The sequence below is a fragment of the Salvelinus fontinalis genome, unplaced genomic scaffold, assembly GCF_029448725.1.
Source record: "Salvelinus fontinalis isolate EN_2023a unplaced genomic scaffold, ASM2944872v1 scaffold_0064, whole genome shotgun sequence".
NCBI classification, from domain to species: Eukaryota; Metazoa; Chordata; class Actinopteri; order Salmoniformes; family Salmonidae; genus Salvelinus; species Salvelinus fontinalis.
Window position 1 is genome coordinate 556503 of NW_026600273.1, and position 27605 is coordinate 584107.

At 40.5% G+C, this 27605-nt stretch overlaps 2 protein-coding genes across 3 annotated transcripts in view; one reads left to right on the forward strand and one right to left on the reverse strand.

Annotated features, from left to right (window-relative positions):
- Window positions 1-3847, forward strand: part of LOC129842748 (zinc finger protein 664-like) — a 275164-nt gene extending 271317 nt beyond the window's left edge. For both annotated transcript variants that reach the window (XM_055911381.1, XM_055911380.1), the window contains exon 2: window positions 2171-3847. In XM_055911381.1, the coding sequence (XP_055767356.1) occupies window positions 2171-3075 (905 nt within the window). In that variant the 3' untranslated portion in view covers window positions 3076-3847. The remainder of the gene's footprint in view (window positions 1-2170) is intronic.
- Window positions 3848-10740: 6893 nt separating this feature from the next.
- Window positions 10741-11984, reverse strand: LOC129842764 (zinc finger protein ZFP2-like; the record flags this gene model as incomplete). The annotated part of the gene is made up of 1 exon (XM_055911403.1): window positions 10741-11984. A coding segment is annotated over one exon (1057 nt), but the record flags the coding sequence as incomplete, so codon positions are not given.
- Between the last annotated feature and the right edge of the window lie 15621 nt (window positions 11985-27605).

Sequence of the window (27605 nt, forward strand, 5' to 3'; positions counted from 1 at the left end):
TCTATGTTATTGTTAGGTGAAGTTATGGGTCCTACAGTAGGTCTATGTTGTTGTTATGGGTCCTACAGTAGGTCTGTGTTGTTGTTAGGTGAAGTTATGGGTCCTACAGTAGGTCTATGTTATTGTTAGGTGAAGTTATGGGTCCTACAGTAGGTCTATGTTGTTCTTAGGTGAAGTTCTGGGTCCTACAGTAGGTCTATGTTGTTGTTAGGTGAAGTTATGGGTCCTACAGTAGGTCTATGTTATTGTTAGGTGAAGTTATGGGTCCTACAGTAGGTCTATGTTATTGTTTTGGGTCCTACAGTAGGTCTATGTTGTTGTTATGGGTCCTACAGTAGGTCTATGTTGTTGTTATGGGTCCTACAGTAGGTCTATGTTGTTGTTAGGTGAAGTTATGGGTCCTACAGTAGGTCTATGTTGTTGTTATGGGTCCTACAGTAGGTCTATGTTGTTGTTAGGTGAAGTTATGGGTCCTACAGTAGGTCTATGTTGTTGTTATGGGTCCTACAGTAGGTCTATGTTGTTGTTAGGTGAAGTTATGGGTACTACAGTAGGTCTATGTTGTTGTTATGGGTCCTACAGTAGGTCTATGTTGTTGTTAGGTGAAGTTATGGGTCCTACAGTAGGTCTATGTTGTTAGGTGAAGTTATGGGTCCTACAGTAGGTCTATGTTGTTGTTAGGTGAAGTTATGGGTCCTATAGTAGGTCTATGTTGTTGTTAGGTGAAGTTATGGGTCCTACAGTAGGTCTATGTTGTTGTTAGGTGAAGTTATGGGTCCTACAGTAGGTCTATGTTGCTGTTAGGTGAAGTTATGGGTCCTACAGTAGGTCTATGTTGTTAGGTGAAGTTATGGGTCCTACAGTAGGTCTATGTTGTTGTTAGGTGAAGTTATGGGTCCTACAGTAGGTCTATGTTGTTGTTAGGTGAAGTTATGGGTCCTACAGTAGGTCTATGTTATTGTTAGGTGAAGTTATGGGTCCTACAGTAGGTCTATGTTGTTGTTATGGGTCCTACAGTAGGTCTATGTTGTTGTTATGGGTCCTACAGTAGGTCTATGTTGTTGTTATGGGTCCTACAGTAGGTCTATGTTGTTGTTTTGGGTCCTACAGTAGGTCTATGTTGTTGTTAGGTGAAGTTATGGGTCCTACAGTAGGTCTATGTTGTTGTTAGGTGAAGTTATGGGTCCTACAGTAGGTCTATGTTATTGTTAGGTGAAGTTATGGGTCCTACAGTAGGTCTATGTTATTGTTAGGTGAAGTTATGGGTCCTACAGTAGGTCTATGTTGTTGTTAGGTGAAGTTGTGGGCCAATTTGTTAAACACTTAATGTACAAACCCTCAGTTTCACGCTGATGGCAAAGCTAGCTAAAGAGCATTTTACTGGTTGAAATGTTTTATAAGTATAAAGCAGTTGATTTGCGACAATAACACAAACATATTAAGCAGGAGATTCAAACGAGCGTAACAGTTGTAATCCAATAGTAATGTGAAATGCACTCATAAGCAACCTGCTATCCGGCTATTTTTGCTGTCAGCTTATGAGAACTCCCCTGTGTTTTCCCCCACAGTGGTGAATTAGTGAATAGACACAGAGCTTAATGTGAGTTTCCTTCAGTAGCACTCCTGATCTTGCGCTGTAATATTCAGAATACATTGTGGAAAACTAAAATCTTTGTTCACCATTTTTGTTCCAGACAGATATACTACATCCATAACTAGTGGTTTCCTCATTACCAGATATACTACATCCATATCTAGTGGTTTCCTCATTACCAGATATACTACATCCATAACTAGTGGTTTCCTCATTACCAGATATACTACATCCATAACTAGTGGTTTCCTCATTACCAGATATACTACATCCATAACTAGTGGGTTCCTCATTACCAGATATACTACATCCAAAACTAGTGGTTTCCTCATTAGCAGGGAGGTGTTTCTGCAATCAAATTGTGTGCGCATCGCCCTCGTGCTGCAATTTTAGCAAATACAGAAAGGGGCCTTTTTTGGAGATCAAAGGTCGTCTGCCACACGGCTTAGGTTTTGACTGTCTTAAGACAATTGTAAAGTAATTTAACAGACCTCTGGGCATCACCTTTTACCTCAAATAAACAGTGGATTTATGCTGTTGTGGGCCTTTAACCGTCTGACTTTGTTGTTCACACAGGAGAGATACGGGACTATCGTGGATCCTCTGGGGAGCCTCATCAACAACATGATGCTGAAGAGGCAGAGAAGAGTCTCTCCACATCAGAACACCTCAAGAAACACCAGTGGAGACCAACAGGGAAGAAATCTCACCGCTGCTCTGACTGTGGGAAGAGATTCACCTCATCAGGCATTAAAATTCATCAGAGAATCCACACAGGAGAGAAACCTTTTAGCTGTGGTCAATGTGGAAAGAGTTTTTCAACATCTGGCTCTCTGACTCTGCACCAGAGAACACACACAGGAGAGAAACCTTATAGCTGTGGTCAATGTGGGAAGAGATGTTCTACATCTGGCCATCTGACTGTACACCAGAGAATACACACAGGAGAGAAACCTTACAGCTGTGATCAATGTGGGAAGAGTTTTTCTTCTTCTAGCAGTCTAACTAAACACCATAGAACACACACAGGAGAGAAACCTTATAGCTGTGATCAATGTGCGATGAGTTTTAGTCAATCTGGTTCTCTGACAGTGCACCAGAGAACACACACAGGAGAGAAACCGTTTAGCTGTGGTCAATGTGGGAAGAGTTTTGGTCAATCTTGCCATCTGGTATCACACCAGAGAACACACACAGGAGAGAAATCTTATAGCTGTGGTCAATGTGGGAAGAGTTTTTCTTCTTCTAGCTGTCTAACTAAACACCATAGAACACACACAGGAGAGAAACCCTATAGCTGTGATCAATGTGGGAAGAGTTTTAGTCAATCTGGAGATCTGACACTGCACCAGAGAACACACACAGGAGAGAAACCGTTTAGCTGTGATCAATGTGGGAAGAGTTTTGTTCGATCTGGCCATCTGACAGTGCACCAGAGAACACACACAGGAGAGAAACGTCTTAGCTGTGACCAGAGATAATCTGATAAAAGATCTCTGATCAAATATCAGAACATTTATATATGAAGGAGTTGTTTCATGATATCAATGAATTAATGTCACAATGTAGAATGTTTTAACATTGTAGTAAGAGTATTTTAATGTCTCAATGTAGAATGTTTTAATATATAGTATATTAATATACTCTGCAGTAAGTCAGTCAGAATGTCACAATGTAGAACCCTAAACGTTTGCGAATTGATTTCAACATGATATGGACATTAGGCTCATTGGGGGAAATCCAGGCTCTGAATTGAAAGAGTACTATTTATGTGATTTAACACAAAGTGACTAACAAAAAAAGAGTTGTCCTCTAACCAGTTATGTACACATTATTCCCAGAATCAACTGATTTCAACATAATATCGATGAGTTATGACAAATAAGGGTTGTGTTCCTTTGTTTAGCAACCCCTACATTTAAATGCATCACTCCAATATGTAGCTGACTGTCTCTAACCAGTGAGGTAAAATATATCTCCCATTTCCATGTGTTTTTTTAGTTGTGTTAGTTTCAACAGCACGTACAACCTGATGTCCCCCCTAATCGATATCAGTGATTTATTGCTACTTGTTAAAAGAACAGCGTTTCTGGTGCTTGTGCAGTTTATAAGGTGTTTGTTTAAGTAATATGATTATTGTGGCAGATGTTTGTGTATATAGCACATTTTACATTTAGGTTTTCAATTTATCACAAACTGTTTCTGCATTTGGACTATTGATTTGGACACGTTTAAACTGTGACATTGGGGATATCCCACCATTGGGGATATCCCAGCAAAATGTCGTTGAAAATAAGACTATGCCTGACGTACAATATAAGTTTGGTTTTAGTTGAAAATAAAAATATTTAATTTCAACGTACTTGAACGTAAATGTTCAGCTGTAGTTTTATATCGCATGCACACCAATGTTTATGAAGAAACAGATGATTGGTGCATAGGCATACCTTGTCACGGACATAAAGGCCACTCGGGTCCTCATTGAAGAGGTAGGGCAAGAGCAGAATCACTGCTGTGGTCTCCGGTCCTAGTAAAGTAAAGCAATGATCTTACTACACTTGATCATTTTATTACAAAATACATTAGAGAAAGGGAAGGAATAAGAGCAAATCCCTCTTCTGTATTGTCCTTCAGGGACTGTCAAAATAGCAGGATGATGTCCTCACCCCTGCCTCGCCTCTCTACCTCTGATAGTCCTTGAATTATCTTTTTGTCTATATCCATTCCATGGACTTGATTCATTTCTGAGAAGATCTGAAAGATAATTTGCACACATTTGTATGCTAATAGATTTCAGTTTGTATTGACTGCTATGTAGGTTAAATGTACACTTCAAATGCAGCTGTCCTACAACAGATCTGTACCTTCTTCTTGATCCCAATTGCATTGTGTCCATGTTCTGTCCTATAAGAATTTCAAAGGAAGAGAAAATGTGTCAAAGAATAGTCTTACAAGCATTAAAATATATATATATTAAATAAATATTGAAAGATAAATGGCATCGACATACAATGTAATGCAAAATAGAAGAACATATTGGAGAAAGCACTAGCCAATACAGTACTGCCATACAGTAAAAGTACTGCCATACAGGCCTAATATCACATTTCAAGATATCTTTGTACACAAATTGTTCAATATTTTATCAGGCTGACTTGAAAGATTATACACAACATTTTGCTGCGTGGCAATACTGTGTTTGGATTCTGAAGGGCATTTATACAAAAGAGGTAGTCTAGACACTGTATTAATACCATTATGCATTTGAATCCCATCTACAGCTACCATCTAAGATATTCATTTCCCTCCACAAGGGGGCGGACATGTAACATTTCCAAAATGGGATAGTATTGTACATGTAACGTTTCCAAAATGGGACAGTATTGTACATGTAACATTTCCAAAATGGGATAGTATTGTCCATTTAACCTTTCCAAAATGGGATAGTATTGTCCATGTAACGTTTCCAAAATGGGATAGTATTGTCCATGTAACGTTTCCAAAATGGGATAGTATTGTCCATTTAACCTTTCCAAAATGGGATAGTATTGTCCATGTAACGTTTCCAAAATGGGATAGTATTGTCCATGTAACGTTTCCAAAATGGGATAGTATTGTCCATGTAACGTTTCCAAAATGGGATAGTATTGTCCATGTAACGTTTCCAAAATGGGATAGTATTGTCCATGTAACGTTTCCAAAATGGGATAGTATTGTCCATGTAACGTTTCCAAAATGGGACAGTATTGTCCATGTAACGTTTCCAAAATGGGATAGTATTGTCCATGTAACGTTTCCAAAATGGGATAGTATTGTCCATGTAACGTTTCCAAAATGGGATAGTATTGTACATGTAACGTTATGCCCCCTTGTGAGTTAATAGTATTGCATGCTGTAACAGGCTATATAAAGAGGAAGACCTCCATTGACGATTCAGTTCGTTGTAACATCTCGTCTGGACAGGTCACCGTCCTTAGTTAGTTAGTTAACGTTAGCTAGTTCATTATCACAAAAGTGAGAACTGCTTTAGATTGGAAACTTACGTTAATGAGTGTAAAGCCATGTTGGCTTTTTGGAAACGATATTCAATATATGGGAAAGAATATAGTTGAGGGAAATAATCCAAACCTAGTTGTGCCTAGTTAGGACATAACGTTAGCTAGCTAGATAACGGTACTGTACTGTAGCTCATACAACGCCGACGGTCAAACCCGGCTTTCTAATATTTACGGTAATTAACTATAGTAACGTTATGGAAGATATTCACAGAAAACCATCATTGTCTCCGTTATTAATTATTAGTATGTTATATTATTATTATATAAATTATTTCGAGACATTTTCAGAGCCAAACATCAACCCAACTTAACCTTTTAAACTTGTTGTCGCATCCAAACTTGTCACCATCGTTTTCAGTTGTAATTGCGAAGTTCCCGGAAGAAGTCCAGCAACAACGGAGGTTCCTCGATGAACCCACCTTCTAACAAGTTCTTTGAAGAACCTTTTGGGGCTGTTTTTCATTGACCAAGAACCCTACGGTTCTTAGGGGATCTGAGAACAACTCCAGTTGAACCCTTCATTTTTAGAATTGTAGTCGGCTCTATTTACTCTCAGATTCAACACATGATGATTAGCGTCAACGATCAAGTCAGCTGCTGCTGCTCCAATACAGTATGAGGTGAGACAGTGAACTGATGTTGAACCGGGCAGTCAGCTGCTGCTGCTCCAATACAGTATGAGGTGAGACGGTGAACTGACGTTGAACCGGGCAGTCAGCTGCTGCTGCTCCAATACAGTATGAGGTGAGACGGTGAACTGACGTTGAACTGGGCAGTCAGTCATTCATTCTGTACTATGAGTCTGGTCTATCATTGTTACTGCACATTGTGGTGGAAATTCTAACCAATCAGGAGAGACCTTGTCATTTCTTCAAACAATCAACCTTTATTTGATAAGAATTGCAATAATGTAGCTGGTCAGCCCTACACTCTGAGGTGGAAGGCCGAGAGCTCGATGACACAAGGAGTTCAGAAGCCTTATATAGTCAAACTATCTTGTGCATATAGAAAACACGTGATCTTGGTGTGTGTCCGTGTGTGGAGAACGAGACACAGACTAACTGGGAATTGGTCGTCTCGTTCTGTATCAACAGCTAGTTATTCTAGTTTTCCAATGATGTGTCAAAACAACAGGAAATCACTCTAGACACAGTTCCTCTGAAGTAGATCAATGGTTCCCCGAATTGGGGCAAGCTCTTTTGGCCTGTCTGCCGAGAGGGTGTGTCTGGAACTAGTCTAGAGATAAATCAGATCCAGCCTGAACTGTGTGATGTAGTAGGGAGTTGTAGTTTCTCAAGAGATAAATCAGACCCAGCCTGAACTGTGTGATGTAGTAGGGAGTTGTAGTTTCTCAAGAGATAAATCAGACCCAGCCTGAACTGTGTGATGTAGTAGGGAGTTGTAGTTTCTCTAGAGATAAATCAGATCCAGCCTGAGCTGTGTGATGTAGTAGGGAGTTGTAGTTTCTCTAGAGATAAATCAGATCCAGCCTGAACTGTGTGATGTAGTAGGGAGTTGTAGTTTCTCTAGAGATAAATCAGATCCAGCCTGAACTGTGTGATGTAGTAGGGAGTTGTAGTTTCCAACAGGCCAATAATATACATAGTTTAGCGCATAAAATGTATTTAACTACAGTGACCATAATCCACTGCGTGCCTACTTGGCTTGTCTGTGTTTCTTTTACACCTGCTCTGTAAAAGAGACAGAAGAATGCACGATGGTCAATGCAATCAGGGATCCTTGGGACATCCCTACCCTAACCCCTAACCCCTACCTTAACCATTTTAAATGTAAACTTCAATGGGCTAGGGATGTCCCAAGGATGTATCTCTACCTGAAATTGAAAATACATTATCTAAGTGATAGATAGTTGGTATTCAGCAGTCATAAAGCCTGATTTCCTTCAATGAACTACTAAAGTAGTGATTTTGTCAGACAGCATAGACAGCAGCTCTACACTTTATTGATTGACTGATCCATTCATCCTTCCATCCCTCCTCAGCCTTCCTCTCCTCTGAAGACCCAGTGAGGGTGGAGCTCAGTCAGAGAGCTGTTGAGGGACTGGTTAGGAAGAACACTTCTACAGCCAGAGAGGTCAGAGGTCAATATTTATGTCCCCTTAGTGGTTCATCACGTAAACTAAAGGAATATGTTCCATCGTCCATGTTTATTTACATTGTAAATAAATTGTTCACTGATATTGGTGTAATTTCTCACCCCCTTTGGCTGTATGAAAGTTAATTTCTCCTCAGACACACACATTTGTTCTTTGATATTATGGTCATTTGTCAAATGTTCTTGTTTTGCAATATTTTCAAATCAAATCAAGCTTTATTTATAGAGCACATGTCAGACATGGATGCAACACAATGGTTTCACAGGAAAAACTATGAAAATTAAACAGAAATTTTTTAGTTCATGTAACAGTACAACTTTAGTCCGATGACTCATAGTGAAGACTGGGTTCGTGCAGATAACCAACAATTTACGACGTTTGGAATGAGTAACGTGAGGTAAAATAAATAAATCATTAATCAGAAGACTATTGATCAGATATGAAAATATCTGCCCCAAATTCCTAGTTAATTAGTTACGTTATAATTTAGTTGATCGCGTAATAACTAATTACAGAGAATCTTTGATAAAAACTATAAGTCTTCAATTTAATGACAGTAAAGACGCGACAACAGGAAAAAACTATGAAAATTAAACTATATATTTAGTACATGTAACAGTGTAACTGTAGTCCGTCCCCTCGCGCGAACCAGGGACCCTCTGCACTCATCAACAACAGTCACCCATGAAGCATCGTTACCCATCGCTCCACAAAAGCCGCGGCCCTTGCAGAGCAAAGGGGAACCACTACTTCAAGGTCTCAAAGCGAGTGACATCACCAATTGAAACGCTATTAGCGCGCACCACCGCTAACTAGCTAGCCATTTCACATCAGTTACACAACATACATAAGAGGATAAAAACAGAAGAAAAACAACTGAAAGACTAATGGAAATTGTAAGGAAATGCCATTGATTAAAATATAAACAATATGATCCTATATCCACCCAACCCAAAATATAAGCTTGTTTTTCAGAACTAACAGAGTCACTGACAACTACAACTAAACAGGTTTTAGGAGGGGTTCTGAAAGACACTATGGGGGTGTCCACTGAAAGTTGACTAGTAACAACAACTGGGACCTAAAAAACACCCACCATGAGACCCACTAAATCTGCCAAGAAGAGGAAAACAAAAGAAAAACCCACAACAAACTTAAAGACAGGAAGCAAACCAAAACGGTAGAACAACTAAAGGTGTTGACTCTCCACATCTATCAAGACAACTGGAGCACTGGGCCAGACACTCTTAAATAGAACCTGGACCAGCTCAGGTGAAACACCTTCCCACTAACGAGATGGACAAGCCAGCACAGGTGTAACACATACTGACTAACGAGGCGACACCAATCAGTGCACCCAAGACACATTTCAGTTGAATGCATTCAGTTGTACAATCAATCAAATGTATTTATAAAGCCCTTCTTACATCAGCTGATGTCACAGAGTACTGTACAGAAACCCAGCCTAAAACCCCAAACAGCAAGCAATGCAGGTGTAGAAGCACGGTTGCTAGGAAAAACTCCCTAGAAAGACAAGAACCTAGGAAGAAACCTTGATAGGAATCAGGCTCTGAGGGGTGGCCAGTCCTCTTCTGGCTGTGCCGGGTGGAGATTATAACAGAACATGGCCAAGATGTTCAAATGTTCATAGATGACCAGCAGGGTCAAATATTAATAAACACAGTGGTTGTTGAGGGTGTAACAGGTCAGCACCTCAGGAGTAAATGTCAGTTGGCTTTTCATAGCCAATCATTCAGAGTATCTCTACAACTTCCATTTCACATAATCATCTACAATGCTTCACCTTCTACAATATAAACATAGTGTCTACTGGCTGTCAACAATTAAAAACAAGAAAAAACACATATTTCTAAATAATAATATACAATCGTATTATTTTTCTCTCCTTTTTCATTCTATAGAATCCTAGAACTCACTATCTTCTAGAACTCTCATCTTCCTAAAACTCACTATCTTCTAGAACTCTCGTCTTCCTAAAACTCACTAGCTTCTAGAACTCTCGTCTTCCTAAAACTCACTAGATTCTAGCTTCTTCTCCTCACTGTGGAGCTTCTCTCTCTTTTCAGGGTTCACTCAATAGGCATGTTGTTGCATATAAAGTCCCCAATGTCATGCTCTAGTACATTTGGGAGTACATCTGAGAATGAACCCTGATATTATAAAAGCAGGGTAACAATGTCAATATAATTGTACCCAAAAATGTCAAGTTGGTTGCATGAATAACTATGATTAGTAAATGTTACATAATATGAAATATCAAAACCAAATGTTCACCCCTTTGTTAATATGTATTGGCAATAATGAACTTAATGGTGAGGCATGGAATAATAAAACATGTATCTTTTGTCAGGCTGGATGTTTGAAATATGAGGTGATTTGAGTCATGCTTCTTCAGTAGTGGACTAAAGACAATTAGCATTTACTGCGTCCATGTGTTTAGGCTGCAAGTATGTTGAAATTAAGTTGTTTTCAAGTCATTGAAAAAAAAACGACCCGAAAAGACATCTTTTCAACTTTCAACTACAACCGGACGTCGAACATATATTGGACGTCGGGCATAGTCTTATTTTCAACGTCTTTTGAATGACATTTTGATAAATGGGATTAGTGCAATGTCAAAACACAGTGTTAATGTGTCCAAATCAATAACCAATATGCAGAAACAGTTTGAAGTGTTGCATTTTGATTCCAGTGGGTCACCAACGTGGTAAACAGCTCACTACTTTGTGATTCCAGTGGGTCACCAATGTGGTAAGTGTAACACAACTCTTTTTTGTTAGTCACTTTTTGTTAAATCACATAAATAGTACTCTTCCAATTCAGAGCCTGGATTTTCCCCCTGAGGCTAATATCCATATCATGTTGAAATCAATAGAACAGGGGACAAACGTTTAGGGTTCTACATTGTGACATCATTTAAATACTCCTACTACAATGGTGGTCCCGTGTGGCTCAGTTGGTAGAGCATGGCGCTTGCAACGTCAGGGTTGTGGGTTCAATTCCCACGGGGGGACCAGGATGAATATGTATGAACTTTCCAATTTGTAAGTCGCTCTGGATAAGAGCGTCTGCTAAATGACTTAAATGTAAATGGTAAAACATTCTACATTGTGACATTAATTAATTGTTTAATTGATATCATGAAAAAACTCCTTCATGTATTTTCTGATGTTTGATCAGAGATCTTTTACCAGAGTATCTCTTCCCACATTGATCACAGCTATAAGACTTCTCTCCTGTGTGTGTTCTCTGGTGTAATGTCAGCTGGCTAGATTGACCAAAACTCTTCCAACATTGACCACAGCTATAAGGTTTCTCTCCTGTGTGTGTTCTCTGGTGTGCAGTCAGCTGGCCAGATTGACCAAAATTCTTCCCACATTGATCACAGCTATAAGGTTTCTCTCCTGTGTGTGTTCTCTGGTGTACAGTCAGAGAGCCAGATGTAGTAAAACTCTTCCCACATTGACCACAGCTATAAGGTTTCTCTCCTGTGTGTATTCTCTGGTGCACTGTGAGCTGGTCAGATTTAACAAAACTCTTCCCACATTGATCACAGCTATAAAGTTCATCTCCTGTGTGTGTTCTCTGGTGTAAAGTCAGATAGCCAGAAGTAGTAAAACTCTTCCCACATTGACCACAGCTATAAGATTTCTCTCCTGTGTGTGTTCTCTGGTGTAAAGACAGAGAGCCAGATGTAGTAAAACTCCTCCCACATTGTTCACAGCTATAAGGTTTCTCTCCTGTGTGTGTTCTCTGGTGCACTGTCAGATCACTAGATTGACAAAAACTCTTCCCACATTGATCACAGCTATATGGTTTCTCTCCTGTGTGTGTTCTCTGGTGCACTGTCAGATAGCCAGAAGTAGTGAAACTCTTCCCACATTGATCACAGCTATAAGGTTTCTCTCCTGTGTGTGTTCTCTGGTGTATAGTCAGATTGCTAGATGTAACAAAACTCTTCCCACATTGATCACAGCTATAAGGTTTATCTCCTGTGTGTATTCTCTGGTGTACTGTCAGAGAGCCAGATGTAGTAAAACTCTTCCCACATTGATCACAGCTATTAGATGTCTCTCCTGTGTGGATCCTTTGATGAATTTTAATGCCTGATGAGGTGAATCTCTTCCCACAGTCAGAGCAGCAGTGAGTTCTCTTCCCTGTGGATCTCTGCAGGTGTTTATTGAGGCGTTCTGATCTGATTGAGGCGTTCTGATCTGGAGAGACTCTTCTCAGCCTCGTCAGCATCATGAGGTTGTTGAGGCTCCCCAGAGGATCCACGATAGTCCCGTATCTCTCCTGTGTGAACAACAAAGTCAGATGATTAAAGGCCCACAACAGTGGAAATCCACTGTAAAAGGTGATGCCAACAGCGTAGCCATGATGTTGTACAACAATTGATTTCTGTAATGAATGTTCAAATTATTTGACAATTGTCTTAAAATGAGCAAGAATAGTCATATTTTAGTAGTAACATCGATGATTGTAGACTAGAAATAAGTTATTCATGTTGTTGAAACTCTAAGCAGTGTGCCAGACGACTTTTGGTCTCCAATATAGGCCCCTTTCTGTGTTTAATAAAATTGCGGCACAAGGGCGATGCGCACACAATTTGATTGCAGAAACACCTCCCTGCTAATGAGGAAACCGATAGTAATGGATGTAGTATATCTGCTAATGAGGAAACCACTAGTTATGGATGTAGTATATCTGCCTGGAGCAAAAATGGTGAGCAAAGATTTTAGTTTTTCACAATGTATTCTGAATGTGAATAGGGGAAAACTCAGGGTAGTAACCTCTATTTCCAGGTTGATTATGAGTACATTTCACACTACTTTGGATTATAATTGTAAGGCTCGTTTGAATGTCCTGCTTAATATAAATGTGTGCTACAGTATTAAGAATTATGTGTAATTATTGAAGAACTGCATTAATGACAGTATACATTTGGGTGTTGCTAATAAAGTTAAGATTTATTTGTATTTCACCTTTATTTAACCAGGTAGGCCAGTCGAGAACAAGTTCTATTTTACAAGTGCGACCTGGCCAAGATAAAGCAAAGCAGTGCGACAAAAAAAAGAGTTACATACACTTGGGATAAACAAACGTACAGTTAACAACACAATAGAAAAATCTATATACAGTGTGTGCAAATGGAGTAAGGAGGTAAGGCAATAAATAGGCCATAGTATCAAAGTAATTACAATTTAGCATATTAACACGAGTGATAGATGTGCAGATGATGTTGTGCAAGTAGAAATACTGGTGTGCAAAAGCGAAAAAAGTAAATAAAAACATGGGGATGAGGTAGGCAATTGGATGGGCTATTTACAGATGGGCTGTGTACAGCTGCAGCGATCGGTAAGCTGCTCAGATAACTGCTGCTTAAAGTTAGTGAGGGAGATGTATGTCTCCAACTTCAGCAATTTTTGCACTTCGTTCCAGTCATTGGCAGCAGAGAACTGGAAGGAAAGGTGGCCAAAGTAGGTGTTGGCTTTGTGGATGACCAGTGAGATATACTTCCTGGAGCGCGTGCTATGGGTGGGTGTTGCTATGGTGACCAGTGATCTGAGTTAAGGCGGCCTAGCAAAGACTTATACCTGGAGCTAGTTGGTTTGGCGACGAATATGTAGCGAGTGCCAGCCGACGAGAGCATACAGGTCCTGGTGGTGGGTGGTATATGGGGCTTTGGTGACAAAACGGATGGCACTGTGATGGACTGCATCCAGTTTGCTGAGTAGAGTGTTGGGGGCTATTTTATAGATGACATCACTGAAGTCAAGGATCGGTAGGATGGTCAGTTTTACGAGGGTATGTTTGGCAGTGTGAGTGAAGGAGGCTTTGTTGCGAAATAGGAAGCCAATTCTAGATTTAATTTTGGATTGGAAATGCTTAATATTAGTCTGGAAGGAGAGTTTACAGTCTAGCCAGACACCTAGATATTTATAGTTGTCCACATATTCTAAGTCAGAACCGTCCAGAGTAGTGGTGCTAGTCGGGCGGGTGTGGGCAGCGATCGGTTGTTGATTGATCGGTTGTTCTTATCGGCTGTTGAGTCTGATGATAAGAATACGGTGATTGACAAAGTCAAAAGCCTTGGCCAGGTCGATGAAGACAGCTGCACAGTACTGTCTTTTATTTATGGAGGTTATGATATTGTTTAGTACCTTGAGCGTGGATGAGGTGCACCCGTGACCAGCTCGGAAACCGGATTTCACAGCGAAGAAGGTACAGTGGGATTCGAAATGGTCAGTGATCTTGTTTGTTAACTTGGCTTTCGAAGACTTTAGAAAGGCAGGGCAGGATGGATATAGGTCTGTAACAGTTTGGGTCTAGAGTGTCACACCCTTTGGAGAGGGGGATGACCACGGCAGCTTTACAATCTTTAGGAATCTCGGACGATACGAGAGAGGTTGAACAGACTATATATATATATATGTATATATATCTATATGTATATACCTTAATAAAAGGCACATGATAGCCAGCTTGGAGGTTTCCAAAAGGCATTCAGGCCAAAGAGTTCAATCTTGGTTTCATCAGACCAGAGAATCTTGTTCCTCATCGTCTGAGAGTCCTTTAGGTGCCTTTTTGGCAAACTCCAAGCGGGCTGTCAGGTGCCTTTTACTGAGGAGTGGCTTCCGTCTGGCCACTCTACCACAAATGCCTGATTGGTGGACTGCTGCAGAGATGGTTGTCCTTCCGGAAGGTTCTCCCATCTAAACAGAGGAACTCTAGAGCTCTGTCAGAGTAACCATCGGGTTCTTGGTCACCTCCCTGACAAAGGCCCTTCTCCCCCGATTGCGTAGTTTGGCCGGGTGGCCAGCTCTAGGAAGAGTCTTCCAAACTTCTTGCATTAAAAAATGATGGTGGCCACTGTGTTCTTGGGGACTTTCAATGTTGCAGACATTTTTTGGTACCATTCCCCAGATCTGTGCCTCGACACAATCCTGTCTCGGAGCTCTAAGGACAATTTATTCGACCTCATTGCTTGGTGTTTGCTCAGACATGCATTGTCAGAGTGAGAGTTTGGTTTCTCTCCTTGCAAAGACACACATAGTATGTCGTTAAACAGAGACCTAAATGAAACCTCCACATGATAAAACTGTCTTCCTATGAGGTTTAATCTAGACTAGATCCCCCAATAAAAGAGCAGAACTGGTCATCACAGAGTGGCTGTAGTGCTTTGCATGCTGGGTAAATCCATTTGAATTCAATACATTTTTGACAGCATCCCCTTTGATTTAAAAAAATCTTTCCTTACATGTTTGACTATGGAAGAAGTGGTAAGAAAGTGACTTCATGTAACTGAATGTAAAAACATTCATGAGATTTACATTACCAGTCAAATGTTTGGACACACCTACTCATTCAAGGGTTATAATGATTTGTTTTACCATTTGATCTACATTGTAGAATAATAGTGACGAAATCAAAACTATGAAATAACACATATGGAATCATGTAGTAACCTACAAAAAGTGGTAAACAATTCAAAATATAGCCAACTTGACTCACTGCAATAACTACATCACACCTGCCCAATTAAAAGTAATTTTACATTGTATAACTGTACTTCTGACAGACAACTTTCTAACTCCGCCCATAACTTTATGACATCATAACATTCCCAGAAGGATTATTGAGTCATTGTTAGTTTTACACTGAAGACGTGACTCTGCCGTTGTGCTGTAGAATTTGTGAATTTTGTCTCTTGTATAATAAGGGACTATCATTTGTCCCAACATCACAGGCCACAGACTTTGATGCAGTTAAAGACTTCCAAAAGTGTTTCCGCAGTTTAAGATCAACTGAGTTTTTTTTTATGGGGTTTCTCCCTGTGCACCTGCCAATGTAAATCCTTTGAAAGAGACAAGTTACCAGACAGGACATATTGCTAATGTTCTTCCCATTGATTACCTCAATGACAATTATCTTGTGGGCGGTGGTGGTGATGACGTCCTATTCGATGACGTCGTCCATCGGGATTCCCCAAAAAAGAAGACGCTCTGGATTGATCACTGGAGTCAGATGTGAAGGAGGAGGTTGATCATCAGGAGTCAGATGTGAAGGAGGAGGTTGATCATCAGGAGTCAGATGTGAAGGAGGAGGTTGATCATCAGGAGTCAGATGTGAAGGGGGAGGTTGATCATCAGGAGTCAGATGTGAAGGAGGAGGTTGATCATCAGGAGTCAGATGTGAAGGAGGAGGTTGATCATCAGGAGTCAGATGTGAAGGAGGAGGTTGATCATCAGGAGTCAGATGTGAAGGAGGAGGTTGATCATCAGGAGTCAGATGTGAAGGAGGAGGTTGATCATCAGGAGTCAGATGTGAAGGAGGAGGTTGATCATCAGGAGTCAGATGTGAAGGAGGAGGTTGATCATCAGGAGTCAGATGTGAAGGAGGAGGTTGATCATCAGGAGTCAGATGTGAAGGAGGAGGTTGATCATCAGGAGTCAGATGTGAAAGAGGAGGTGGATCATCAGTGAACCTCTAGGATTGTGGCTGGGCTGGCGTTTACTTGATATTGTGAATCTATGTTATATATTTGTACCTCCTGTTTCATGAAGTGATGTCACTAAGTACTGCCCCTATATATACAATGCATTCGGAAAGCATTCAGACCCCTTCACTTTTTCCACATTTTGTTACATTACAGCCTTATTCTAAAATTGATTCAATAATTTCTCCCCTCATCAATCTACACAATACCCAATAATGACATCACAATACCCCATAATGACATCACATTGCCCCATATTGACATCACAATACCCCATAATGACAAAGCAAAAACAGGTAAATAAATGAAAAAATTTGATTTTCTTTAAAAAACAAGGACATTTCTAAGTGACCCCAAACTTTTGAATGGTAGTGTACATCTACATGATGTATTGTTACACCGTGTTGGAGCAGTATAGACCTAGTCTGTTCATTATATACATCTACATGATGTATTGTTACACCATGTATGAGCAGTATGGACCTAGTCTGTTCATTATATACATCTACATGATGTATTGTTACACCATGTAGGAGCAGTATAGACCTAGTCTGTTTATTATATACATCTACATGATGTATTGTTACACCATGTAGGAGCAGTATAGACCTGGTCTGTTCATTATATACATCTACATGATGTATTGTTACACCATGTAGGAGCAGTATAGACCTAGTCTGTTCATTATATACATCTATATGATGTATTGTTACACCATGTAGGAGCAGTATGGACCTAGTCTGTTCATTATATACATCTACATGATGTATTGTTACACCATGTAGGAGCAGTATAGACCTAGTCTGTTCATTATATACATCTATATGATGTATTGTTACACCATGTAGGATCAGTATAGACCTAGTCTGTTCATTATATACATCTACATGATGTATTGTTACACCATGTAGGAGCAGTATATACCTACAGTAGCTAGCTGCTAATTTAGATGTAATATAACTTAATGAAACTGCCTTAAATGTGCTGTAGTAAACATTTTTATTCGCACTAATCAATCAACACATTCCTGACTTTGTATGTCTCAATATAATAGTATTATTTAATTAAATCCATTTAAAATAATCTTTGTCTGAGAATAAAATATGATCCTCAACTGCGTTTCCCCTCCAGTCAGCAGACAGCGATGTGCGTCTTTCAGGCGACGCTGCCAGCGTGACGTATAATCTAGTGGACGGTTCTTCATAAACAGCTCGTCAACCACCTCCGTAGCTTGCTAGCCAACATAGCCGAACGATTCAAGCTATTTATACGCTTTCGGTGTATATTAGCTGCTGTGTTTTCGACACACTTAGGTCGTATCTACTTGTTAACCTCTTTAATATTACGTTATTTTGTATTAGTCAGCTATAGTAGCTGGCTGGTTAAGTTAGCACTAGCCTAGTCGCTAATGATAGCTAGCTAGCTAACATCCCCGAACATGAGCTCCCTAAACTACTCCCCTCTTGTTAAAGAAGAGGCAGTCTGCTGGACGGAGAAAGGAGGTCTGTGGCTGAACATTAACGTGAAAGAGGAGGAGGAAGAAGAGGAGGATGTCACAGTAAAACAAGAAGTAGAGGGTGAGGCTGTTACAGTGAAAGAAGAAGAGAAAGACGTTTCAGTGAAAGAAGAGGAAGACGCGTTCAGAGTTAAAGAGGAGAAAGATGAGAAAGAGGAGGATGTAGTTTTTGGTGTGAAAGAGGAGGGGGAGATTACTGTCACATTGGAGGAAGAAGAGGAGGTTGGAGATCCGTTTAACACAAGTAAGTACCGTCTCTGCAGTCGTTGAACCAATATGCAGTAAAGGGGTTCTACACTTTAATGTTGTTCTGTAGGAATGGCTGAAGCTACACTGTAACGTGTAGAACATCAAGAGTGGACCATCAACAAAACGTTAACAATTGATCAAATGCATCCAATGACAATGCCTGAAATACTGTAGTCCTCAATATCTCCTATTAGATTAGCCCAATATGTAGTCTTAAAGGGGCAATCAGCAGTTGTTACATCCATTTTGGGACTTATACATTAATGATATGTACCCATTGTTTCTTGAAGAATTCCCTTATAAATGCCTCATGAGCTTAGTTCAACTGTTGTACCCCATCAGAACCCAAAATATAAGCATTTATTTTACTCCAATGTTTATCAGTAAATATAAACAAACACTGTATATCCTCAAAACATGGTTATAACTAGAATGTTGATATCAAGAATGGTTGCATTTCTCCAGCACCATCCCTCAGCTTTTTATCGAAACAGGCAGGGAGTACGCTTTGTTATTGTTTCTACTGCTGATTGCTGCCCCCGTTACTCCTCAAGGTTCAAGGACTGTATGTTATTTTCAGAGGTAGACTGGCTCTGGCAGCTAAAATTGTCAAATATTCCATCTAAATGTGAATAGATTCTCAATTGCAATACATTTCTAGAAACATAAATCGCTGTACTTTCATATCAATTCAGAATAATTTCACACAATACTTTCATATCACATCAAAATAAGTAACAAGTCGTGACGCCCCAAAAGGTAAACCAAATTAGTTTCTCGTAATTTCACCTTCCTTTAGGCTTCTTTTTCTTCTTTGGACTTTATATGGCGGTTGGAAACCAACTTTAAGGTGCATTACCACCATCAACTGGACTGGAGTGTGGACCTCAGTTCATCTTTCAATCACCCACGTGGGTATATACCAAGACAGTCATGAAGAGGGCACAACAAAACCTTTTCCCCCTCAGGAGACTGAAAAGATTTGGCATGGGTCCCCAGATCCTCAAAAGGTAATACAGCTGCACCATCGAGAGCATCCTGACCGGTTGCATCACCGCCTGGTATGGCAACTGCTCGCCATCTGACCCTAAGGCGCTACAGAGGGTAGTGCGAACGGCCCAGTACATCACTGTGGCCAAGCTTCCTGCCATCCAGGACCTATATAATAGGCGGTGTCAGAGGAAAGCCCACAAAATTGTCAGAGACTCCAGTCACCCAAGTTATAGACTGTTTTCTCTGCTACCGCACGGCAAGTGGTACCGCAGCAGCAAGTCTAGAACCAAAAGCCTCCTCAACAGCTTCTACCCCCAAGCCATAAGACTGCTGAACAATTCGTAAAATCACCACCGGACAATTTACATTGACCCCCCCCCCCCCCCCCCTCCCTCCCTTTTGTGCACTGCTGCTACTCACTGGTTGTTTGTTACCTGTGCATAGTCACTACGCCCCCACCTTCATGTATAAATTAACCTCAACTAGCCTGTAACCCTACACACTGACTCGGTACCGATGCCCCCTGTATATAACCTCCACACTGACTCAGTACCGGTGCCCCCTGTATATAGCCTCCACACTGACTCAGTACCGGTGCCCCCTGTATATAGCCTCCACACTGACTCGGTACCGGTGCCCCCTGTATATAGCCTCCACACTGACTCAGTACCGGTGCCCCCTGTATATAGCCTCCACAGTGACTCAGTACCGGTGCCCCCTGTATATAGCCTCCACACTGACTTGGTACCGGTGCCCCCTGTATATAGCCTCCACACTGACTCGGTACCGGTGCCCCCTGTATATAGCCTCCACACTGACTTGGTACCGGTGCCCCCTGTATATAACCTCCACACTGACTCGGTACCGGTGCCCCCTGTATATAGCCTCCACACTGACTTGGTACCGGTGCCCCCTGTATATAACCTCCACACTGACTCAGTACCGGTGCCCCCTGTATATAGCCTCCATACTGACTCAGTACCGGTGCCCCCTGTATATAGCCTCGTTATTGTTATTCTCATTGTGTTACTTTTTATTATTACTTTTTATTTTACTTGGTAAACGTTTTCTTCTTCTTGAACTGCACTGTTGGTTAAGGGCTTGTAAGTAAAGCATTTCACTGTAAAGTCTAAGTTGGTGTCTTGACGTATTTGTAAAAAAAGGTTTGTCATAAAACACTATACAGTGGGGAGAAGAAGTATTTGATACACTGACGATTTTGCAGGTTTTCCTACTTACAAAGCATGTAGAGGTCTGTAATTTGTATCATAGGTACACTTCAACTGTGAGAGACGGAATCTAAAACAAAAATCCAGAAAATCACATTGTATGATTTTTAAGTAATTCATTTGCATTTTATTGCATGACATAAGTATTTGATACATCAGAAAAGCAGAACTTAATATTTGGTACAGAAACCTTTGATGTTTCCACCTCCGTGCTTCACGGTTGGGATGGTGTTCTTGGGGTTGTACTCATCCTTCTTTTTCCTCCAAACACGGCGAGTGGAGTTTAGACCAAAAAGCTTTATTTTTGTCTCATCAGACCACATGACCTTCTCCCATTCCTCCTCTGGATCATCCAGATGGTCATTGGCAAACTTCAGACGGGCCTGGACATGCGCTGGCTTGAGCAGGGGGACCTTGCGTGCGCTGCAGGATTTTAACCTGTCTAGGACTGGGGTGCCGCTAGCGGCACCCCCCCCCCCACCCCCACTGAAAAGGCAGAGCCGCGAAATTCAAAAAAAATATTTTTTTTAAATATTTAACTTTCACACATTAAAGTCCAATACAGCTAATGAAAGACACAGATCGTGTGAATCCAGCCAACATGTCCGATTTTTAAAATGTTTTACAGGGAAGACACAATATGTAAATATGTAAATCTATTAGCTAAACACATTAGCATAAGACACCATCTTTTATTTGTCCACCAACACCAGTAGCTATCACCAATTCGGCTAAACTAAGATATTGATAGCCACTAACCAAGAAAAAACCTCATCAGATGACAGTCTGATAACATTTATGGTATAGGATAGGTTTTGTTAGAAAAATGTGCATATTTCAGGTAGATGTCATAGTTTACAATTGCACCCACCGTCACAAATGGACTAGAATAAATACATAGAGCAATGTGTTTACCTAATTACTAATCATCAAACATTTCGTAAAAATACACAGCATACACTAATCGAAAGACACAGATCCTGTGAATACAGACAATATTTCAGATTTTCTAAGTGTCTTACAGCGAAAACACAATAAATCGTTATATTAGCATACCACATATGCAAACGTTACCAGAGCATTGATTCTAGCCAAAGAGAGCGATAACGTAAACATCGCCAAAATATATAAATTTTTTCACTAACCTTCTCAGAATTCTTCCGATGACACTCCTGTAACATCATATTACACAATCCATATACAGTTTGTTCGAAAATGTGCATATTTAGCCACCAAAATCATGGTTAGACAATGACAAAAGTTGCCCAGCTGGTCAGACAATGTCGTGCGCCATATTAGACAGTGATCTAGTCATATACATAAATACTCATAAACGTGACTAAAAAATATAGGGTGGACAGCGATTGATAGACAATTTAATTCTTAATACAATCGCTGATTTACATTTTTTAAATTATCCTTACTTTTCAATACAGTTTGCGCCAAGCGAAGCTATGTCTAACAAGATGGCGTCATAAGCGATTAACATTTTTCGACAGAAACACGATCTATCATAATAAATTGTTCCTACTTTGAGCTGTTCTTCCATCAGAATCTTGGGCAAAGAATCCTTTCTTGGGTCTAATCGTCTTTTGGTCGAAAGCTGTCCTCTTGCCATGTAGAAATGCCCATTGCGTTCGGCATGAACTGGAACCGTGCCCAGAGATTCACAGTGTCTCAGAAATAAATGTCCCAAAATCGCACTAAACGGATATAAATTGCTATAAAACGGTTTAAATTAGCTACCTTGTGATGTTTTTAACTCCTATAACGAGTGAAACATGACCGGAGAAATATAACTGGCTACACTAATGCTTGGAAAAAGAGCAGGGTCAGTGTCCACCGCGCGCCCGACGCATCTGGAAAAGAGTTCCTACCTACAGGTTTTTTTCATTTATAGTGGCTGTGATTGCGCAATCGACGCCATTCAAAGCGTCATCACGTAAAGGCATCCAGGGGAAGACGTAAGCAGTGTCTGTATGCTCATAGCGTTCACAGTGGCCTTTAAACTGACTCCAGATCAGGGGCCAAAATGTGTGAAATCTGACTCCATGTCAGGGAAATTGCTGTAGAATGAGTTCTGTTCCACTCAGAGACAAAATTTCAACGGCTATAGAAACTAGAGACTGTTTTCTATCCAATAATAATAATAATATGCATATTGTACGAGCAAGAATTGAGTAGGAAGCCGTTTAAAAATTACACGATTTCCAGAAATAGTGACAACAGCACCCCCTAGCCTCAACAGGTTAATCCATGACTGCATAGTGTGTTACTAATGGTTTTCTTTGAGACTGTGGTCCCAGCTCTCTTCAGGTCATTGACCAGGTCCTGCCGTGTAGTTCTGAGCTGATCCCTCACCTTCCTCATGATCATTGATGCCCCACGAGGTGAGATCTTGCATGGAGCCCAGACAGAGGGTGATTGACCATCATCTTGAACTTCTTCCATTTTCTAATAATTGCGCCAACAGTTGTTGCCTTCTCACCAAGCTGCTTGCCTATTGTCCTGTAGCCCATCCCAGCCTTGTGCAGGTCTACAATTTTATCACTGATGTCCTTACACAGCTCTCTGGTCTTGGCCATTGTGGAAAGGTTGGAGTCTGTTTGATTGAGTGTGTGGACAGGTGTCTTTTATACAGGTAACGAGTTCAAACAGGTGCAGTTAATACAGGTAATGAGTGGGGAACAGGAGGGCTTCTTAACTTCTTATGGCTGCAAGGGGCAGTATTGAGTAGCCAGTTAAATCGTGCCCATTTCAAACGGCCTCGTACTAAATTCTTGCTCGTACAATATGCATATTATTATTACTATTGGATAGAAAACACTCTCTAGTTTCTAAAACCGTTTGAATTATTTCTCTGAGTGAAACAGAACTCATTCTGCAGCACATTTCCTGACCAGGAAGTGGAATGTCAGAAATCGATGCTCTGTTCAACTTCCTGCCTATATATGGGCATGATACGTAAGAGTCTACGTACACTCCATACACCTTCCCCTGGTTGTCAAGATGCGGTGAGAGAAGAAATTTCGTGTTTATCTTGATCTGAGGTGGAATTAAAGCTCTTTGTATGACGTGACCGTCCATTTCCTGTTTCTGGAGCGCGCGGAAGGGGACATGGATTTGCCTTCTGTTTAGCTGTCGTTATGGACGACTAACATCTCCGGTTTAGATTTTATTTGATACATGTGACCATATCATCGTAAAGTATGTTTTTACAAAATAGTTTAATCAGATTATTGAAATTTTTTCGGGAGTTTTGCCGTGTTCCGTTCTCTGACTTTGTTTACGTTGGAGAGATCCGTGCCACTTGGCAAGTGCCCATGCTAAATGAAGAGAGAAATTTGCCATTCCAGATCCAAACAACGACTGTTCTGGACAAAGGACACCTTGTCCAACATTCTGACGGAAGATCACCAAAAGTAAGAAACATTTTATGATGCTATTTCGTGCATGTGAACTGGTCGTGGGCGCCCAAGTGTTTCTGGCTATTGTGGCTATGCTAATATACCGCTACATTTTGTTTTCGCTGTAAAACATTTAATAAATCGGAAATATTGTCTGGAATCACAAGATGCCTGTCTTTCAATTGCTGTACACTATGTATTTTTCAGAAATGTTTTATGATGAGTATTTAGTTATTTGGCGTTGGGGTCTGTAATTTTTCTGTCTGCTTTCGGTGCAATTTCTGACTGTAGCTGCAATGTAAACTATGATTTATACCTGAAATATGCACATTTTTCTAACAAAACATATGCTATACAATAAATATGTTATCAGACTGTCATCTGATGAAGTTGTTTCTTGGTTAGTGGCTATTTATATCTTTATTTGGTCGAATTTGTACTGATGGAGTAAAAAACTGATGGAGTAAAAATAGTGGTGTCTTTTGCTAACGTGGTTAGCTAATAGATTTACATATTGTGTCTTCCCTGTAAAACATTTAAAAAATCGGACATGTTGGCTTGATTCACAAGATGTGTACCTTTTCATCTGGTGTCTTGGACTTGTTAATGTGTGAAAGTTAAATATTTAAAAAAAATATCTTTTGAATTTCACGCCCTGCACTCTGCTGTTGTCATAAGTGTACCGACGTCGGACTTGCACGCCAAACAGGTTAAAGAAAAACTAACAGGTCTGTGAGAGCCGGAATTCTTACTGGTTGGTAGGTGATCAAATTCTTATGTCATGCAATAAAATGCAAATTAATTACTTAATCATACAATGTGATTTTCTGGATTTTTGTTTTAGATTCCGTCTCTCACAGTTGAAGTGTAAAATTACAGATCTCTACATGCTTTGTAAGTAGGAAAACCTGCAAAATCGGCAGTGTATCAAAAAATTTTTTTTTATGTTGCTGACACCCCTCCCCAGAGGTGTCTCATTATTGGGATTCATTGCTGATTCCTACCTGTAGCTCACTATGAGGTGTCTAGTGATAAAGGTTAAGGCAAGGCTTTCGACTCTGTCAATCACCACATTCTTATCGGCAGACTCAACAGCCTTGGTTTCTCAAATGACTGCCTCGCCTGGTTCACCAACTACTTCTCAGATAGAGTTCAGTGTGTCAAATCGGAGGACCTGTTGTCCGGACCTCTGGTAGTCTCTATGGGGTACCACAGGGTTCAATTCTCTGGCCGACTCTTTTCTCTGTATATATCAATGATGTCGCTCTTGCTGCGGGTGATTCTCTGATCCACCTCGACGCAGACAACACCATTCTGTATACATCTGGCCCTTCTGTGGACACTGTGTTAACAAACCTCCAAATGAGCTTCAATGTCATACAACTCTCCTTCCGTGGCCTCCATCTGCTCTTAAACGCTAGTAAAACTAAATGCATGCTCTTCACCCGATCGCTGCCCTCATCCGCCCGACTAGCATCACTACTCTGGACGGTTCTGACTTAGAATATGTGGACAACTACAAATACCTAGGTGTCTGGTTAGACTGTAAACTCTCCTTCCAGACTCACATTAAACATCTCCAATCCCAAATTAAATCTAGAATATGCTTCCTATTTCACAACAAAACCTCCTACACTCACGCTGCCAAACATACCCTCGTAAAACTGACTATCCTGCCGATCCTTGACTTTAGCGATGTCATTTACAAAATAGCCTCCAACACTCTACTCAGCGAACTGGATGCAGTCCATCACAGTGTCATCCGTTTTGTCACCAAAGCCCCATATACCACCCACCACTACGACCTGTATGCTCTCGTTGGCTGGTCCTCGCTACATATTCATCGCTAAACCCACTGGCTCCAGGTCATCTATAAGTCTTTGCTAGGTAAAGCTCCGCCTTAACTCAGCTCACTGGTCACCATAGCAACACCCACCCATAGCATGGCCTGTTTATTGCCTTACCTCCTTACTCCATCACACTGTATATAGATTTTTCTATTGTGTTATTGACTGTACTTTTGTTTATCCCATGTGTAACTCTGTGTTGTTTTTTTGTCGCACTGCTTTGATTTTTCTTGGCCAGGTCGCAGTTGTGAATGAGAACTTGTTCTCAACTGGACACCTGGTTAAATAAAGGTGGGGGAAAAATGTAATTAAAAATACATTTAAAAAATCATAACTTTATTGACAACACCCAAATAGATACTGTCATTAACGCGATTCTTCAATAATTAAACATATTTCTAAATACTGTAGCAAACATTATATTACACAGGACATTCAAACGAGCCTTACAATTATAATCCAAAGTAGTGTGAAATGCACTCCCCTGAGTTTTCCCCCATTCACATTCAGAATACACTGTGAAAAACTAAAATCTTTGCTCACCAGTTTTGCTCCAGACAGATATACTACATCCATAACTATCAGTTTCCTCATTAGCAGGGAGGAGTTTATACAACCAAATTGCATGTGCATCGCCCTCGTGCCGCAATTTTATTAAACTCAGAAAGGGGCCTATATTGGAGACCAAAAGTCGTCTGGCACAGTGCTTAGTTTCAACAACATGAATAACTTATTTCTAGCCTACAATCATCAATGTTACTACTAAAATATGACTATTCTTGCTCATTTTAAGACAATTGTCAAATAATTTTAACATTCATTACAGACGTCAATTGTTGTACAACATCATGGCTACGCTGTTGGCATCACCTTTTACAGTGGATTTCCACTGTTGTGGGCCTTTAATCATCTGACTTTGTTGTTCACACAGGAGAGATACGGGACTATCGTGGATCCTCTGGGGAGCCTCAACAACCATATGATGCTGACGAGGCAGAGAAGAGTCTCTCCAGATCAGAACACCTCAATAAACACCTGCAGAGATCCACAGGGAAGAAACCTCGCTGCTGCTCTGACGGTGGGAAGAGATTCACCTCCTCATCAGACATTAAAATTCATCAGAGAATCCACACAGGAGAGAAACCCTATAGCTGTGGTCATTGTGGGAAGAGTTTTGGTGCATCTAGAGATCTGACAGTGCACCAGAGAATACACACAGGAGAGAAACCTTATAGCTGTGATCAATGTGGGAAGAGTTTTACTACATCTGGCTCTCTGACTGCACACCAAAGAACACACACAGGAGAGAAACCTTATAGCTGTGATCAATGTGGGAAGAGTTTTTGTCAATCTAGTGATCTGACAGTGCACCAGAGAACACACACAGGAGAGAAACCTTATAGCTGTGATCAATGTGGTAAGAGTTTTTGTCAATCTGGCCAGCTGACTGCACACCAGAGAACACACACAGGAGAGAAACCTTATAGCTGTGGTCAATGTGGGAAGAGTTTTACTGCATCTGGCTCTCTGACTTTACACCAGAGAACACACACAGGAGAGAAATCTTATAGCTGTGATCAATGTGGGAAGAGTTTTTGTCAATCTAGTGATCTGACAGTGCACCAGAGAACACACACAGGAGAGAAACCTTTTAGCTGTGGTCAATGTGGGAAGAGATACTCTGGTAAAAGATCTCTGATCAAACATCAGAAAATACATGAAGGAGTTTTTTCATGATATCAATTAAATAATGTCACAATGAAGATTATTTTAACATTGTAGTAGGATTATTTTAATGATGTCACAATGTAGAATGTTTTAGTATTTTAATGAATGTCAATGTAGAACCCTAAATGTTTGCCCCCTGTTCAATTGATTTTACCCTCAGGGAAAAAAATCCAGGCTCTGTATTGAAAGAGTTACTATTTATGTGATTTAACAAAAAGTGACTAACAAAAAAGAATTGTGTTACTTTTACCACTTTGGTGACCCACTGGAATCACAATGTAGCTAGCTGTTTACCACGTTGGTGACCCACTGGAATCACAATGTAGCTAGCTGTTTACCACGTTGGT